Source organism: Clytia hemisphaerica, unplaced genomic scaffold, assembly GCF_902728285.1.
Source record: "Clytia hemisphaerica strain Z4C2 unplaced genomic scaffold, Clytia hemisphaerica genome assembly, whole genome shotgun sequence".
NCBI classification, from domain to species: Eukaryota; Metazoa; Cnidaria; class Hydrozoa; order Leptothecata; family Clytiidae; genus Clytia; species Clytia hemisphaerica.
In genome coordinates, this window is record NW_027103907.1 from 110,008 (window position 1) to 126,332 (window position 16,325).

Here is a 16,325-nt window from a genome sequence, read left to right on the forward strand (position 1 = left end):
TTAGATAACATCTCATCCACTTATTGTAATGTTTTGATTTCAATATGGAAAACGCAAAAGAAAATTAAACAACTTACGTGGATAGCTATCATTAACAGCTTGTCCAACGTTATCATATTCAACATAATTGGCAAATAGCGCCAACAAAACAATTTGGAATGAAAATAAAAAAACCGAGAACGAGACCTTCGGTAATGCAACCATAATTTCTTCGGAATTTTTTGAAGTAGAGTCTTCACAAATAACGATACAACGAGATTTGGGTAAATCGAAACTAAACGCCTAGATATATATGCCAAAGTCCTTATCTCGAATGTATATTTGACAGATAGCTACCTTCCTTTTGATTGGCTATCTCATGTTATTAGCTCATTGTTTAATGATCACTATTTTGGAACTCAGTCTCCCAGATTTAATCAAACGTGAAACTTTATAGGAAGAGATTACATTACATTAATTGACAAATAGGGGAAAAAGTCTTTTCTTTTAAAAAGTTTTAGATATAGATTTACTAACAAAACATAAAAAATACAATACATAGCGTCATATATTGACCTACCAACGTTTATAACGTCAATATAACGGTTAGATGAACGTTAAAACAATGTTGCCTTATTCACATAAAATTGGACCAATCTATGATTGAGTTTCGCAATCTATTGTCAACATGACTATTTGAGTTAACGATCATTCAAGTCAGGATTATGCTATTAAATTTCTCAATATCATTTTAATGACATCTTTAATAATAGATTATATCTTGTATATTAAAAAATATTCGTACGTTTGAAAATGACATTATGGCAAGTGCTACAAATCTCATTAAAGGTTTAATTTTTACAAAAGTGTTCTCGTTTCATATCAGACACATACTTCATATCACGACAGTGTCTGCTTATTGTTATATTATGCTGAAACAAAAAAAGGTTTTTCTTTTCTTCCTTCTGACCAATCTTGCTCCACATCCGTGTCAATCGAATGCGAAAAAGCTTGTGGATTAAAATTGATGAGTAAGCAAACGATATCACTCTTATAGACTTATAAAACAAAACCTTTAACTACTAGTATATTAAATACCGTGATCTTAAAATGCTCTCTGAACAGTTTTTCATGAATTTTAACACTAATTTTGAAATGACAAAAGGCTTTTGTCACAAGGCACGAGTTTAACACTTAATATTTCAGGAGCTACAGCAGTAGAGCGTTCCCTTCAAAAAAGTGCGTATATGAATATTACAAAAGTCAACTTCTTAAAAGATTTTGCTCTGATCACCGTTTTCACATAAAAACAATTTCTAATATTAAGAACCTATATCATTCCATAGGCGGTTTTAGACCACTTTGAACTTATCAGAAGAAGAGATCTGTAATTGTAATTTGATTGTCTTTTAACGAGCTATGCACTTCTTTGCATGTTTCCGACATAATAGACTGGCACGCCAGTCGGGCTGGAACGGTATCACGCGGGAAAAGTGAGCGTAGGAGTTAGGTAAGCGTAGGAAAATTTGTCGGCGGCAAGGGCTGAAAGCTAATCAGCAGCCTCTCACCAACTTTTGCCCGCTCTTTTACGCAGCTCCTATTCTAGCAAACGCCCGCCGCCTTTATGTTCCCCTCCTCTGACATTATTAATTAACAGACTAGTTTGCTAGTCTACCGACATACTTGCTCTATTGTCTTGAATTCGCCAGTGGAATCAGTGTAAACAAATTTTCTTCTTTTCATCCAAATTCTAATGTTTTGTTCGATAATATTTCACTCCTGACTAATATTTTTTAAGCTAAGTCTGCCTAAAAGTTTTTTTCAGTAGACCTGTTTCTTGCATTTCCGGAAGAGCTAATTTTCAAAAAAGTCCAACTGTTTAGGCTAAAAATGTAAGCACTTCTTTTAGTCAATGCATCATGGCCATACCACTTTCAGAATAGAGCTACGACTCCTGATTATTCGGGAGATTTATAGCGGGTGTATGGACTTCCATGGAAGCACTTCCATTTAAGAAAATGTAAAATGAATAAATTAGGTTCAAATAATTTATTCTTCTAACGCCTTCATTTTACAACAGCGCTGTTCTTAGACAGTCTTTAAATTGTCTTTACGATCGAATCTGTGAACTAAACGAGACGATGAAAGGAGCAGGGTACTCAAACAGTTGAGTTATGTATGGCATTGATGTCTTAGAATATAGTTTCCATATTATTAACTTAAAGGTTCATCAGAAAATAATCTTTGATTCGAACCTTTCGACCTTTAACAATCAACTCCACATTCTCATATTCTTTAGGTTTTGTATTGATAACTGACCAAAACAAATTTCCATCAATTCGGACTTCGAAAATGAAATCCTCTAAAGCGAATGAATAATACTGACAAGCAGTAATTGTATACCATTGAGTGTTATCAAGATCTATGAAGGTTTTTGCTTCGCTAATTCCACTATGATCGTACGTAAATTTCATTTGATGTTGTTCAGGCCATGACATAAGAAACACTCCGTCCAGTTCACCAACTTCTCTATAAATAAATGTTGCGCCATTTCCTTGAAACGTCTCGTATTTGATATCAAGCTGAAGGAACCAGCTTTTCGTCAACACTTCCATTGTTTGCAGGGGTTTACCAAGAATAGAGCCATATTCTATAAAACGACAAAAACAAATGAAATTTGAAGGAAATGTCAGAACAAGGAATATAGAAAGCGCCGAAATGCAGTTTTTGAAAATAGAATTCCCGGACGGGGTACTAGGGTTGCAAGCTGACGGGGGGGGGGGGGTGACTTTCGATCTCACCCTTACCGGGACTAAAAAGGATAGAAAAAACCGAAAATTTACGAACCTTAGCGGGACAAATTTCGATCTTTCCGGGGGTAAAAAGTTGAAATTTTCCTATTTTTCCGTTCTTTAGTGGGACTGAAATTTGATTTTCTGATTTCTCCGACCCTTAGCAGGACTTTGGAGATCCAAAAAAGGTACCCTTAAGGGCGGCACATACTGTATCCTCCATTTTCCTAAGTACCCCCTACCCAGGACAGAATTGGAAGAACGCCCGTTCTGACGGGTAACGATTTAAAAATTCTGTTATCTTTAGCTCAGTAAACCTAAGGAGACTTGAGGGCCAGAGTTATAAGCGTGGACTTCTAGAATGGTTAAATTCAATACATGTTTTAATTTCTAGATAAGTAAGGTAGTGAACTGAAGGGATGCGGAGCAAACTTATTAGAGAGGAGACATTCCAGAAACTATTGTAATATCTAAATTTGAAGTTTCTCCAAAAAGCATCTGCATTCGAAGAAAATGTTGATATGTTCATGGGTAAACATTAAACAATTCAGATGAAAAAGGAAAAATTTCAAATCCCTAAAATAGGTTTTTCTTTCAGTACTGAGCAGTAAATTTTCAGCTTCGGCTGTCGGTTTTTTTTAAATGAAAATCTTAAAATCTGTCTCAAAATAATTTGCAGCTGAGACAAAAATGGCTGTAACTTTTGATAGAATTTGAATCAAGTTGCGATTTTGTGCTCGTTGAAAAGATATTTGTGAGTGGAATATTATCAAGTAAAAATTAGGGAAAACAAATTGAAAATGAAAAATGAAGAAGAAAAAGATCAAGTTCTTGTAGAAAAGTGGTATAACTACATTTTCACAGGAGTGATTCTTCAATCTTAGATCATCATCAGTAAGAAAAGAATTTTCAAAAAAATTATAAAAAAAAGATATCAAACAAAGTTTATTGCTGGTTGACTCTATAAAGTAGAAAAAGACGACACAAAAAACAGCCTTTTGTCGATCAACCAATAACAAACTTTGTTTGATATCTTTTGATTGAATGAATATTTTCGAAAAACTTTTTCACAGTGATGATGATCTAAGATTGAAGAATTACTCCTGTGAAAATGGTTATACCACATTTCTACAAGAAGTTGATTTTTTTCTTCTTCATTTTTCATTTTCATTTTTCTTTTTTTCCCCAAATTTTTACTTCATAATATTTCACTCATAAATATTTTTTCAAGGAGCACGGCAAAATTGCAACTTGATTCAAATTCTATCAAAAGACAGCCATTTTTATCTCCAGCTGCAAATCATTCTGAGACAGACTTTAGTAAAAAAAGATTACACACACTGAAAAACTAGATTTTAAAAGAGAATTTCAAAGGAAAAGAAACCTAATTTTTTGGCAAAAATCTTTTTAACTTTCCTCTTTTTGTAACCAAATACCGTGTCCCAAATAAAAGAGGAGCAAAAATTTGTTCGAGTTAAGGAAATTTCGAGTTACGGAGTAAGGTTTGTAAGATATTGTCAACTGAAAGGATTGTTTGAGTTAAGGAGACATTCGAGTTATAGACGTTCGAGTTAAAGAGACTCCTCCACTGTATAAGTGAAACTTTATAATAATTTATGCAAATTTTTATGACTTTTACTTGACATTTTAATCCCAAAAACCTATTCGCCAATTTCATCATGAATATTCTTATAAAGTATATTCTTATAAAAAAAAGTGTATCAAATATCCTAAGCCCATTTAAAAAAAATATTTTTTTAAGGATTTTACTATGAACGGGATATGAACATTTTTCCATTTTTATTTAGGACATACTGTAAAAAAAAGACTGTAACCTGTTGGGAAAAGCTGCAGGTTCCAACTATGAAAGATGACCATCGGTTCAGGTTCTCGCCCGCATGCTAGCAGATAGACATCATTATACTGAAGTTGATGGGTTGTGTCCTCCATTTCCCAACTGCAAAAAAAAAAAAAGATAAATAAGAAAGAGGAAATATGAATTTGCTTAACATTAATCTAAACTTTTGCGATTGCAATAATTCAGACTTTAAACTTAAACTAAAGCAGATTTGTCCGACTTGAGGGTCCATTTTTAAAACGCAAGGTTATGTTTTAACTTTAAGTGAACTACAATACGGGCCATAATATTTGAGAAAAAAAGAAAATTCCTACAATATAGCCACAATCGATTTGGAAGCGCTCTAACTTAGGTTGGAAGGGTAGAGTAATAACGCGATGTTGGCATTGAGGCGTTACTCTCCTTTTAGAGAGTCGCTTAGGGTATAGTTTTAACTCTGACTTTCAACGTGAGATTTAAGATTAGCTTTAGGATCTGAGGATCCAAAAGTTCGAGAACGAAGGCTCAGAATATAGCCTGGAAGTCTATAAACTTCACCTAAATTGAAATATTCGATTAAATCTAACATATAGCCCAACAGCCACTTTCTTGCCCGAACTTTTAAATGCTACAAACGAGGAATTAACCAAAGTTCTCAATATATTTTGATATTTAAATTTTTCTGATGACGTCAGCAAAGATTTGCAAAAATCTATTTTGACTGAAAAAAACGATAACGTCATTGTTTTTCAAAAAATCTTTTTCGTGAATTGCTTCTTCTCAATAGGATACATTTAAGGTTTTAAATTTCATCCTGATTTGATCATTAGATTTGGGAATTTCAAACATCGATTATAACGTCATAAAGCATTTTTTCCCTAAATTATCAAAAGAGACAAAAAATTAAGTTTATCAACAGGCATAATTTCATAATCTTTTGATACACACTTTTTTTATTATAAGAATGGTGTAAATCCATTTCATCATGAATATTCTTAACTTTTTTTGGGAAAATCATCCTAAAATATTCTTACAGTACATTCTTAGGTTAGGATCCTAATTCATACTAGATTTAACATTTAGTACATACGTCTCAAGCATAAAATGGCACTTTTTGCCCCCGAAGGAGCACAGCGACGAGGAGGCACTCATAGCTTCACGCATAGATATTGGACTGAAATCTCGAAATTTTCTTATTTTTGTGTGTGTTTTGTCACGCAAGCATCCTGTAGTTAGTCTCTTCCGTAAATGTTCGTTTTTTTTCCGGGACAGTAGTATGCGTATTTTCATATTATGTTATATGCTATTACCATTATTACGTATTACAATTTATTTAGCTTTGAAAAGCTGAAGCGAGTGTTATAAATGCAAATTATAACAGTGTATGATATAACACGAATTACAATAGTACTTGTGCAAATCAAAACAAACAAAATGGCAGACTGGTTATGATGATGAGCTGATTCATTGACTGGAAAAAGTGTTTTGCATGTCAAATTTTGTTTCTTGTCTTTGAAACTGAATACTAAATACTGTAATTTAGTCAGAAGTTCATTTCAGCAATGATTTCAATTCTTTTTCTGGAATCTTTAAAGAAATTTGCTCAAGTTTTTTAATGTACGTACATTTGATATTTTTGTTCAAACTGTAATTTATCTTTGTCTGTTATTATATTAATAACTAGCTTTATTGTTTAAATAGAGTTTTTTGAGCTTTAAATACCATCATATTGTCGTAACTCGAGAAGGTCCTTCTTAACTTAGTAAAACAAGATACCGGCAAAGTTCAAATGTTGAATGTATGCATATGGCCATATGTAAAGTTGAATCCAAAAGTGGTTGAATGAATGTTGAATGTCAATCAATGTAAACAAACTTTTTCTTTTGGTCTTCAAAACAGATTTACCTCACTTAGAGTGTATTCACTGTTTTAACATTCGTTTAACTTTACATACGCATATTCAACTTTTTCTAAATAACTTACGCTCCAGTGGTTTGGTGAAATAGCTCCAATTCTGGCTTTCCAAGTTAGGACGGACCTTCCCGAAGGCATTTAACGGTGGTTAGACTAGATGCACAGACATTCATACGGAAACACAATAAAGTGAAAGTATATACATAGCTATAAACTCAAAAAGTCTAGCTTCCTGGAGGCACGTCTCTTCATTGTCTGCGCTACGATCATCAATGGCTTCGATCCTTTCAGCTTGGAGAAAAGATTGCATCATGAAAAAGTACTATGCACTTGAAAAAAAAAATTAAAGTGCTTTTTAACTTTTCTCGACTGTAAGTCTGAATAGATCACAATGGCATTCCTTTATTTTTCTTTTGACCAACAACATAGAAGATTTTGCTTGAGAAGTGCAATCACAGCTTACAAAAGAGGAGCCCGGGCCTTAACTAGGATTGGTTTCTATTTCACCCAATTTAAGATGGCGCAGAACATTTTGATAAATTCTCTTGACTATCGTTTAGTAGGCAAAGTAGCAATAGAGAATTGTTGAAATATAGCAGCCAATGGAAAAAGCAAGTTATTTCTGATTGGTTGCCTTGTTGATTTATTCCCCGCTATATATTTTGCCTACAATCTAAGATGTCTGCGGCATTATCAGAAAAGGTCTATTATGAATAATAATCATGACATAAATTGTTGTAAGAATAATCTTTAAAGCATTAAAAGCTTTATAAGTGCATGACATGATCTTCTGCGTGGGCATTAAGTGAAAGCTATGACTAGTATAACAATAGGCAGACACTGTTTTGATATGAAATATGTGTATGATATGAAAAATAAAATCTTTGACATAAATTTCAATTGTGAGGAATCTTCAACCTTTCTCAATCAAGAAAAAGTGAAGCCTTTAGTTTGCCTCAGAATAAGACCATGTTCAGAGGTTACGGTTCCGTATTGTTCCGAAACGAAACGATTCTGAAACAAGCTTGAACGCCAAAATTTGAAACGTTTAAAAGAAAGACTTTACAAAGCAAAAAAGATCGAAACGGTATTGCTCCACTATTTTCATTTGCTCCGTTTCCTTGCTCAAAAACGTACCGAAAATAATATGAACACTATCAATCTGTAACGGAATCCGATACCGGAACGATACGAAACCGTAACGTCTGAACATGGTCTTAGAATAAACGGATTAAATCTAGAACTTTCTTTGTTTTTTTTTCGAAATCTGGTGATGGGATTTACTTTACAATCTGACGTTTACGTCTTTGTATGAGATATAAGCGGCTGTATTTCCAATCCAGGAGTTTCGAATTTTAGGCTTAGAAATCATCAATAAGAAATACCTTGTTACTCCGTTGATAATGACTTTTCGCCTCCATATAAACTGTGTTTGTGTAGCGTCTGTTCCTTCAAGAATGTTACTTATGGTCAACTGTATTGGGATGTTACTCTGACAAGGTGTTATAAAATCTGCATTGTACACATCATCAGATAAGGATCTTTTGATAACAAAATTGCCACTCTTTTGGTAAAATCGTGTAAGGCGGTTATTGATAAGTTGTGCTGAATCCTTAGTGAAATCTACACCTACAAAAAAAAATTAACACTGTTGTAGCACTTTTACTTGATTTACTAATTATAAATATAAATATAATTTCACTAAATTGTCACATTTTATCTAAAGCCCTATATGTTAAGAGGGAACCTTGCTTGATACAACATTATCTTTGAAAGGAGGGTACATTTGCTCAGCAAAACTTTCTGAACAATTTTTTTAAAGGTTTGCACGTATGCACGTACCCGCTTTCTTAAAAGTAAAAGGCCAACCTTAAGGATCTCTAGCGTGGGTAAAAAAATTACAATTCCATGCTTCATCCGATGATAACAAACATTTTTGAAGATCGTATTTCTTTTAATGATTTTTAGGTTAGGACTTTTGCCGAGTAATTAATGAAATCTCAATTCTTTAACGATTCTTTAATAAGGCCCCTACTACCGTGAAAATCACAGGTCGAAATCATAAATCGACGCTGTGCCGACCAATCGAAATTCAATTCAGCGCACAATCAGCGCAGAGAAAAGTAACCATGTCTGTCTATTATTTCGATTCAATCAAAGTGACATTTCCATAATTAAAAGTTTTGTAATTACTGTTATACATTTGGGGATCATGTAAAAGATTTCTTTCGAAATAAACTCATTTCAACTACACTTGGAGGTTTCTGGGGAATTCGTAAATAGTAAACTGCATACTAATACAGTCTGCTAGACATTAATATGGTAATATTTGCTCTTCATCTTTGATTTTTTCTACAGTGATTAGATTGACTCATGCGCGATAAAATTTCTATTATTGGTCTTCAGAGGTTATGATATTTTCAACCACTGATACTCAGGGTAGGCCCCTACAGCTGCTGGTAATCATCACGCAATTTCTATTTGAATTCCACGCATTCACGCAAATCTTTCTGAGTTTCACGCAAACCGGATTTTTCAGAAAATCAGGAAATCTTTTGCGAAAAATCGGGAAAACACTTAAAAATCGGGAAATTTACATAATCAGCAGAAAAAGAGAATATTCACGAAGATGCAAAAAAAGCATAGATTTACACATTTACGCAATTAAATAGTGGATTTTCACGTTTATAATAGGCTAGCAAGCCAGACGACTAATTCAGACTAAGGATTTATTATACACTGGATATACAAGCAGCTGAATTTTGCTGATTTTTCATGCTCTAGCTATGTCCGCAGTAATGATATTATTGTTCACTCTCCTTCCCTGATTGAATTTTTTTCGATACAATTTAATTGCGTTTTATATAAAAAATCACTCATCCAATTCCCAAAAGAGACTTAAAGCTTTCCTGTGAGAGCCAGACTCTTCCATTTAATTGCCAATTATATATCGCTATGACGTTTCAAGTTGTGAGAAAGATTCAAAAGATGTGTTGTGTATAAGAAGTTGAATGTTGACACCGGAAATTCTCAAACTTCAACCACAAAAAACCCTTGCCACCACGTGCCTCCAAAAGATTTTCATACCAAAGTGGCACCAAGACACTCAAGTCTAATGTTTGTTACTTTTTAGCTCTTGTGGTAACGGTTTTGGAAAGATATTCCCAATTGAAAATCTCGTGTTACTATAAGCATTTTGTTTGATTTTTCTTGTCTAATGATGTTTTTCCCTGCAAAGGTACGAGAAGAAAATGCTAGAGAACTTTTTTTAAATGAGATTAATAAACATTTTTCAAAATCAGCCGCAATGACAATTGTCCTTTGCGGACATAGCTAGAACACACCGTTTTATGAGTCATTTATCCAGTGTCTCTTATAATTCCTTGTTCAGACATAGTAGAAAAAAAGCAAGTAATGGAGGTAACAACCTTTAGTTAGGCTACGTCATATCTTCCTTCGTTTCGAGCGTAAAACTCCTACTCTTCGGGCTATGAGTACTGCTCTTGTTTTGAATATTGAATTTCTCCAGATAAATCGCATGCGCACTGAGGTTTTAATGAGACAATAGAGAGTTCGAAACCTAAGCCAATCAGCTGTGTTTTAAACATTCTTTTATTTTAAATCTCTATTGATAAACATCTTTTGTGAACGTTGTCTATTATGTTTAAACCCATTAATAAGCAATTCCCGGTGGGGGGCACTAGTGGCCGCCTTAAGCAGTGCCTATAGACCAAGAGTAAGGCCTCTTGGATCTGTCTATTGTGTAGACTACTTTTAGTCAGTTCATACAAACTAAATCCCGTAACAATAATCGTATTATCATATAACACATATTGCAAGCATAATAAACGACTACAGTCTACGTTCACGCAAGTTTTTTTCAATTCATGCATTCACGTAACCTGAAAAAGCCCATTCACGCGTTCACACAAACCGTTGGAGTGGGGCGGGGGTTGAATCTCTGATTTAAGAGCTCTGACCATAGTCCATAAATTGATTTTGGTATTTGAACATAAAAGCTATATTTCAGGTTCCTTAACACTATTAACAAAGAATTGCCTTTATAAATTGCTTTTTAATCGAATCCCTTAAGAGTAATTAAGAATTTAATTGCAAAAATGACGTTATGAACTTTAAAAAGATGTTAATAATATGTTGCATCACCCTCTTTTACAAAAAGTGCTTAGTTTTAATGGGTAATTAACTTTTTTGTTTCAAAATTTCTTTACACTGTCCGCAAAGAATTGAACTTTTTTAAATTTTGCGGAAAATTTTTCTAAAAAGATGTGTCAAAAGTTATGACTGTTTTTTTTAAGCAAAATTCAGATGAAAAATTGATGAAAAACCACTATTTTGAAGATTTCGAGACAAAGAAGCATTTACAAAAATTTTCCGCAAAAATCTTTATTGTTTGGTAAAAGATACACCATCTACTGCGAAAAATTTTTAAAAATATTTTTTCTTCGCCGAAACTAAGCTCTTCAAAGTCGAAATAGTCTTCCTCGCAAAAGTCTTCATTTTCTTCCTCATCAAATCTTTTCAATGCAACTTTTGAATTTTCAGATTCAGGAATAGTTTTTCTAAAAGAAAATGTATAACATGCCATAGTTTTGTTGGTTACATCAGTCAGAAAACACATTTTAAACACGGCAATTATGAAAAATTCACTATGGTCAGAGCCCTTAAAAAAATGTGCATGTGAATTGTCTCTCTTTGATCGGATCTTTTTTACGTTCTAATTTTTGATTTGGTTGGTACGGCCTTTATCAAAGGTCCTGGTCCTGGAATACGCAATGAATCCTGATTTGTCGTCACAGTGTTGTAAATTCATCTGCTGTGATATTCACGGTCTCAGTGGCTCCCTTTTTGTATAGCTGTCTACCCGAAGAAAATGAAAAAGCGCGTATTTGACAGACTTATTACCTCCCAATGAAAATACAGGGAAATTAAAACTTGAATCGCATTGAACCGTCACATTGAAAGTGAGTTGCCAGTTTGGTGGTAAGAATGGAATATGTTGAAGCTGCTCATTTTTCATCACCTGAAAATCTAGTAAAAAAAATGATATTGAGAAAGAAGAGTCTAAATTGCAGACCTCAAGTTGGATCTAACAACCTTCTCGCAGACCCACTCGGAACCCTTCCCACTGGAATAATTGTCAAAATTATCGTCCCCACTGGAAAATTATACTCCAATTTTCGTCCCCTCCTCTGAAAATAATAAAATAAAAACAATCCTCAATGCAAAATATTATTTTATTTTATTTTTATCATTCCCACTGAATTTTCCGACTTGAAAACAAAAGAATTCATAAAAAGAGGGGAATATCGATCCCCATCGAAAAATTGGCCAAAACATCGTCCCCAGTGGAAAATTTTACTCTAACTATTGTCCCCGCTGAAAATAATTAGATAAAAACATGGCAATATCAATCCCCATCGAGTTTTCTTCGTTTTTTTTATCCCACTGATAAAGTTCTACCGGGTCTGTGAGAAAGGGGTGTATGAAAAAATGGAAAATTAGACTAGAGCAATATCAGCAAAATAAATAAAATAACAAATAAAAGGGAACGGGTACGAATTTACCTTCATTTTTCTTGAGGCAGACTTTATCATTATTTGGGTCATTTCTGCATCTGCATTGTTCTGATTCACCAGTGGTGTAATTTGGAGAACAATATGATTGGCCGATACATGTATCATTATATACACAACCACTCTATTGAAAAGTTATTAAATTGAGGATTACATACTGCTTTTTTTAACGAATTAATTGATAAAAACATGAGATTAAAAATTGGCAAAAACCTAAGAACAAATTAAGAACAACTTGAGGCTTGGATTTCAGAAATTACTAAGATGCACAGTACTTATTTTAACATTTTAATTTTTTAAGAAAACAATTTAAGCGTATTAAGAACATCGTAAAAACATTTCAGCCTGAAAATTTCAAAAAAAATAAGAACAGCCCAATCTGAGGCAAAATTTACTTCTTCTTATTAAAAAAAAACGTGTAGATAAGATCAATCTGCTGGTGTATAAATAGTTGTTGTCTAAGATAATCTTGATTTGTGAAAGATTATGGAAACTGCAAATATTAGCAAAATTAGCAAAATTAACTGCCTTCGAAATAATCAGGGCAATATTAGCACCGGGTACTATCTTTGCCGACCGACAGGGGTGTGCTGCTGAAGTTTAAAAAATTAGACCCTACGTGGGACTCGTTTTTTTTGAAAAAAGTAACCCTGAATGGGCCAGAAATTCCAAAATTTTCTCATAATGTTTCATAATTTTTCCAAACTCCCCCAAAAAGTACGATGAGGGACTGATTTATTTGTTATGGTGCTTTTGCGACCCTACCTGAGACTCTTTGAGGTGAACAAAGGTACCCTGATCAGTGGCACATCCCTGTACCCCTTCTTACACCCCGGGTATTAGAAAAACTGCAAAGGAAATTTTGGGATGCACTTTTTCGAAAAGACGACTAATTTTGCACAATAAGGGACAAAAACTTTCAAAAAAGTTGGTAAAAATTCCTCTACAAAATAAGGGTGCTATCTTTTTCCACACGTACGGTCATTTTCAAATTGAGTAAACCTTGAGTTCTTTTTTTATAAAGACAGGGAAAAAACCGGAAGGAGGAATCGTGTCCACCTGATAAATGTAGTATTTTTCCTCAGTTGAGGCCGGTCCAGATAATACTAAATTTTTTTACCTTAAGAACAAAATAATTGACATCATTCGCATCGACCAATAAATACTTCTTTTCATAATGATCAAAATCATAAAAATCACATTTCAAAAAAGTCCCATTGTAATTTCTGACGTTCATTGAAACACAGTTTACAGTCTTTGCACACCCTCCTTCACATGATAAAACATTCTTAGCTGGCATGCCACCGATGGGTTTACCAACAATCATTTTATTTGGTATTTCTTCCATGATAACATAAGAAACTCTCATAGAATTCCCTGTAGCAGTGTCTGTCACTATTTGAGTTCCCTTTGGTGGTCTCCTACTCGCGTCAACCATATCCCAGAAAGTAAAGAACGCTATTGACAAGATAACAAGATTCATTTTCGCCAAAAAGAACAACGATTTTAGCAATAATCTTTTTTCTTTGAAATCCGAAAAAAAATAAATGAATCCGCTTTTATTTCAAGTATCCATTTTCAATGATTTTTTTTTAATTTGACGATGGTACCATATGTTTCATTAAATTGTCAAAATTTTCTTATTAACATTTCAGCAAGTTATTCAAAGAAAAAATAAATCATGAGAAATGTTTGAATATTTTACAATCAATAATTCAAAGGAAAGCACCACCATCAATACATTTCATTTTTCTACCAAGCAACGACAAACATAGTCTGAATCGCAGATCTCTATTGATATACTTTCTATATAGAAACTTTTTTCGCTAGAGGATGAGCAAAAGCCTAACTTCCATGACACAAATCCTGATTTCGTATTTGTGTATTCAAATTTTTCAGGTTAAACTTCATTTAAGAATACAGCCTGTGACCGCAAAAAATAGCCTTGCTCCTATGACGCATATATCACAAAAATAATATTCGGAAAATGATCTAATCATGTTTTTATGGGAGGATCCAGATTCAAAAGAAAAATTTAAATATAACTTCCTCGAGATGATGCTTATGTCTGGTCAGGGTGACGAAAATGGGGACGGAATATGATATAGATAAACTTAAAATCACCAAAATATATTTCCCTTATAAAAAAATATATACACCTGAATAATTACAAAATCTTAATGGATAGAAATATTTGTTCAGCCGTTGGGAAGATATTTATGAGTTTTAGAAAGTACTTAAAGTCTACTTTTTACACTAAGCTACATACAGTCTGTCTCTCCTCCAAATAGTTTGCCATCTCTAGTGTTTTATTAATGCAACTCTCAAATAAAGTTCTTTGAAAGGAGCCAATGAGTGGAAAAAAAGTGCAGTTGAATGGAATCTTCTAAACGAAGACACGTGTTTACAAAAGTTCGTTATCTAAAGCAGCATAGTCAAAAGAAAAAGGCCGATACCCGGGGCAGTAATAGGATTGCTTAATGTTCCGAATTTCTTCTCGAAAAGCTATTAAGTCTTTGCTGTATTAAGTTAAGAAACCACGTGACTTTGTTTCATTTCGACCACACTTGCTGACGTTTTACGTTTTGCTCTTCCACAACATTGCACAATGATGATGAGGAACTCAATGCAGGTTAAGACGAGAAAGACGATGAAAAGAATGAAATAAATCTTCTTCGTATCTTCCTCTTCATCCGCCTCTGTTGCTTCTACGAATGAAGATTGAGTAAAGAATATACGTATTTTTATAAAAACATCAAAAATTTTGAAGCCTTAGGATGTTCTTAACTTTTTGAGTTTTAAGCCTAAAAATTTTTGTCCATTTTCTTTAAAAATTGGCCATTTTAGAGTCTGTAAAGCCTTAAAATGTTCTTAACTTGTTCTTAACATTTTGGCCATCGAAGCCTTATATTCTTATGTAGTTTTCTCTTATATAAAAAACGTGTAATGTAATATCCTTTTAGAGAAAACAACAAGGACCCAACCACCCAACAAGGAATACGAGCGACCTTAAGCATCTAAAGTCTGTTCACGATAAGTGTGCACTCCTTTTTTCTTTTACCTATAACTTTTGAAGGAATTCTTCAATCTTTATAAATTTGGTATTGTTGGATAGATATTTGTGAGTGGAACAATTTGAAATAAAAAAGTCTTTAAAAAAATTTATAAAAACGAAGATGAAAATGAAGAAGATGAAAATGAAGAAGAAAAAAATGAAGATCTTGTAGAGAAGTGCTATAACTTTCGTTTTCACTGGAGAGATTCTTTGATTTTAGGAGATCATCACTGCGAAGAAATTTCACTAGAATATTTATTCAATATAAAGTTATAATACAAATTTAATAAGTGATTGACCCCAAAAAACAGCAGAAAACAGCAGAAAACAGCGTTTACGTTATCATATTCAACATAATTGGCAAATAGCGCCAACAAAACAATTTGGAATGAAAATAAAAAAACCGAGAACGAAACCTTCAGTAATGCAACCATAATTTCTTCGGAATTTTTCGAAGTAGAGTCTTCACAAATAACGATACAACGAGATTTGGGCAAATCGAAACGCCTAGATATATATGCCAAAGACCTTATCTCGAATGTATACTTGACAGATACCTGCCTTTTGATCTCATGTTATTAGTTCATTGTTAATGATCACTATTGGAACTCAGTCTCCCAGATTTAATCAAATGTGAAATTTCATAGGAAGAGAAATTATAAATACCATTACATTAATTGACAAATAGGGGAAAAAGTCTTTTCTTTTAAAAAGTGTTGGATATAAATTTACTAACAAAACATAAAAAATACAATACATAGCGTCATATATTGACCTACCAACGTTTTTAACGTCAATATAACGTTGGATGAATTTTAAAACAATATTGCTTTATTCACATAAAATTGGACCAATCTATGATTGGGTTTCGCAATCTATTGTCAACATGACTATTTGAGTTAACGACCGTTCAAGTCAGAATTATGGTATTAAATTTCTCAATATCATTTTAATGACATCTATATATTAATAGCGGTGCTTTGTGTGTCTGTGTGTCACCACTTTCGTTTTCGCTTTGTTTGTGTTTTAAAATTATGACTTTTAGTCTCTTGCTCCACAAATTTGTTCCATTGGATTCGCGCCATTTGCAAAAGATCGGATAGAGCTTAGTTTAGACTTTATTCAGCCTTTGTTTTGAAATTTAAGGCCCATCT

The 16,325-nt window shown here is 33.3% G+C and overlaps 2 protein-coding genes across 2 annotated transcripts in view; both read right to left on the reverse strand.

The window, feature by feature from the left end:
* Positions 1-1,392: 1,392 nt before the first annotated feature.
* LOC136809083 (uncharacterized) lies at positions 1,393-13,678 on the reverse strand. Its single transcript, XM_067065662.1, has 6 exons — positions 13,237-13,678; positions 12,108-12,240; positions 11,446-11,571; positions 7,908-8,151; positions 4,607-4,728; positions 1,393-2,629 (listed from the first exon to the last, which is right to left on the reverse strand). Exons 1-6 carry the CDS (start codon positions 13,597-13,599, stop codon positions 2,199-2,201), a joined length of 1,419 nt encoding a protein of 472 aa, XP_066921763.1. The 5' UTR covers positions 13,600-13,678; the 3' UTR covers positions 1,393-2,198.
* Positions 13,679-14,230: 552 nt separating this feature from the next.
* The window catches only part of LOC136809033 (uncharacterized), a 36,038-nt gene continuing 33,943 nt past the window's right edge, over positions 14,231-16,325 (reverse strand). Inside the window, exon 10 of the mRNA XM_067065609.1 lies at positions 14,231-14,824. Coding sequence (XP_066921710.1) covers positions 14,646-14,824 — 179 coding nt within the window. The 3' untranslated portion in view covers positions 14,231-14,645. The remainder of the gene's footprint in view (positions 14,825-16,325) is intronic.

Bases quoted from the DNA above. Each gene is read 5' to 3' on its own strand.
- LOC136809083 (XM_067065662.1), bottom strand. From the start codon at position 13,599: ATGAATCTTGTTATCTTGTCAATAGCGTTCTTTACTTTCTGGGATATG. The intron at 11,572-12,107 runs GTAAATTCGTAC...TTTTTTTACTAG, and splicing joins CTGCCTCAAGAAAAATGAAG to ATTTTCAGGTGATGAAAAAT. The intron at 8,152-11,445 runs GTAATAAGTCTG...TTTTTTTTGTAG, and splicing joins CCCTGTATTTTCATTGGGAG to GTGTAGATTTCACTAAGGAT.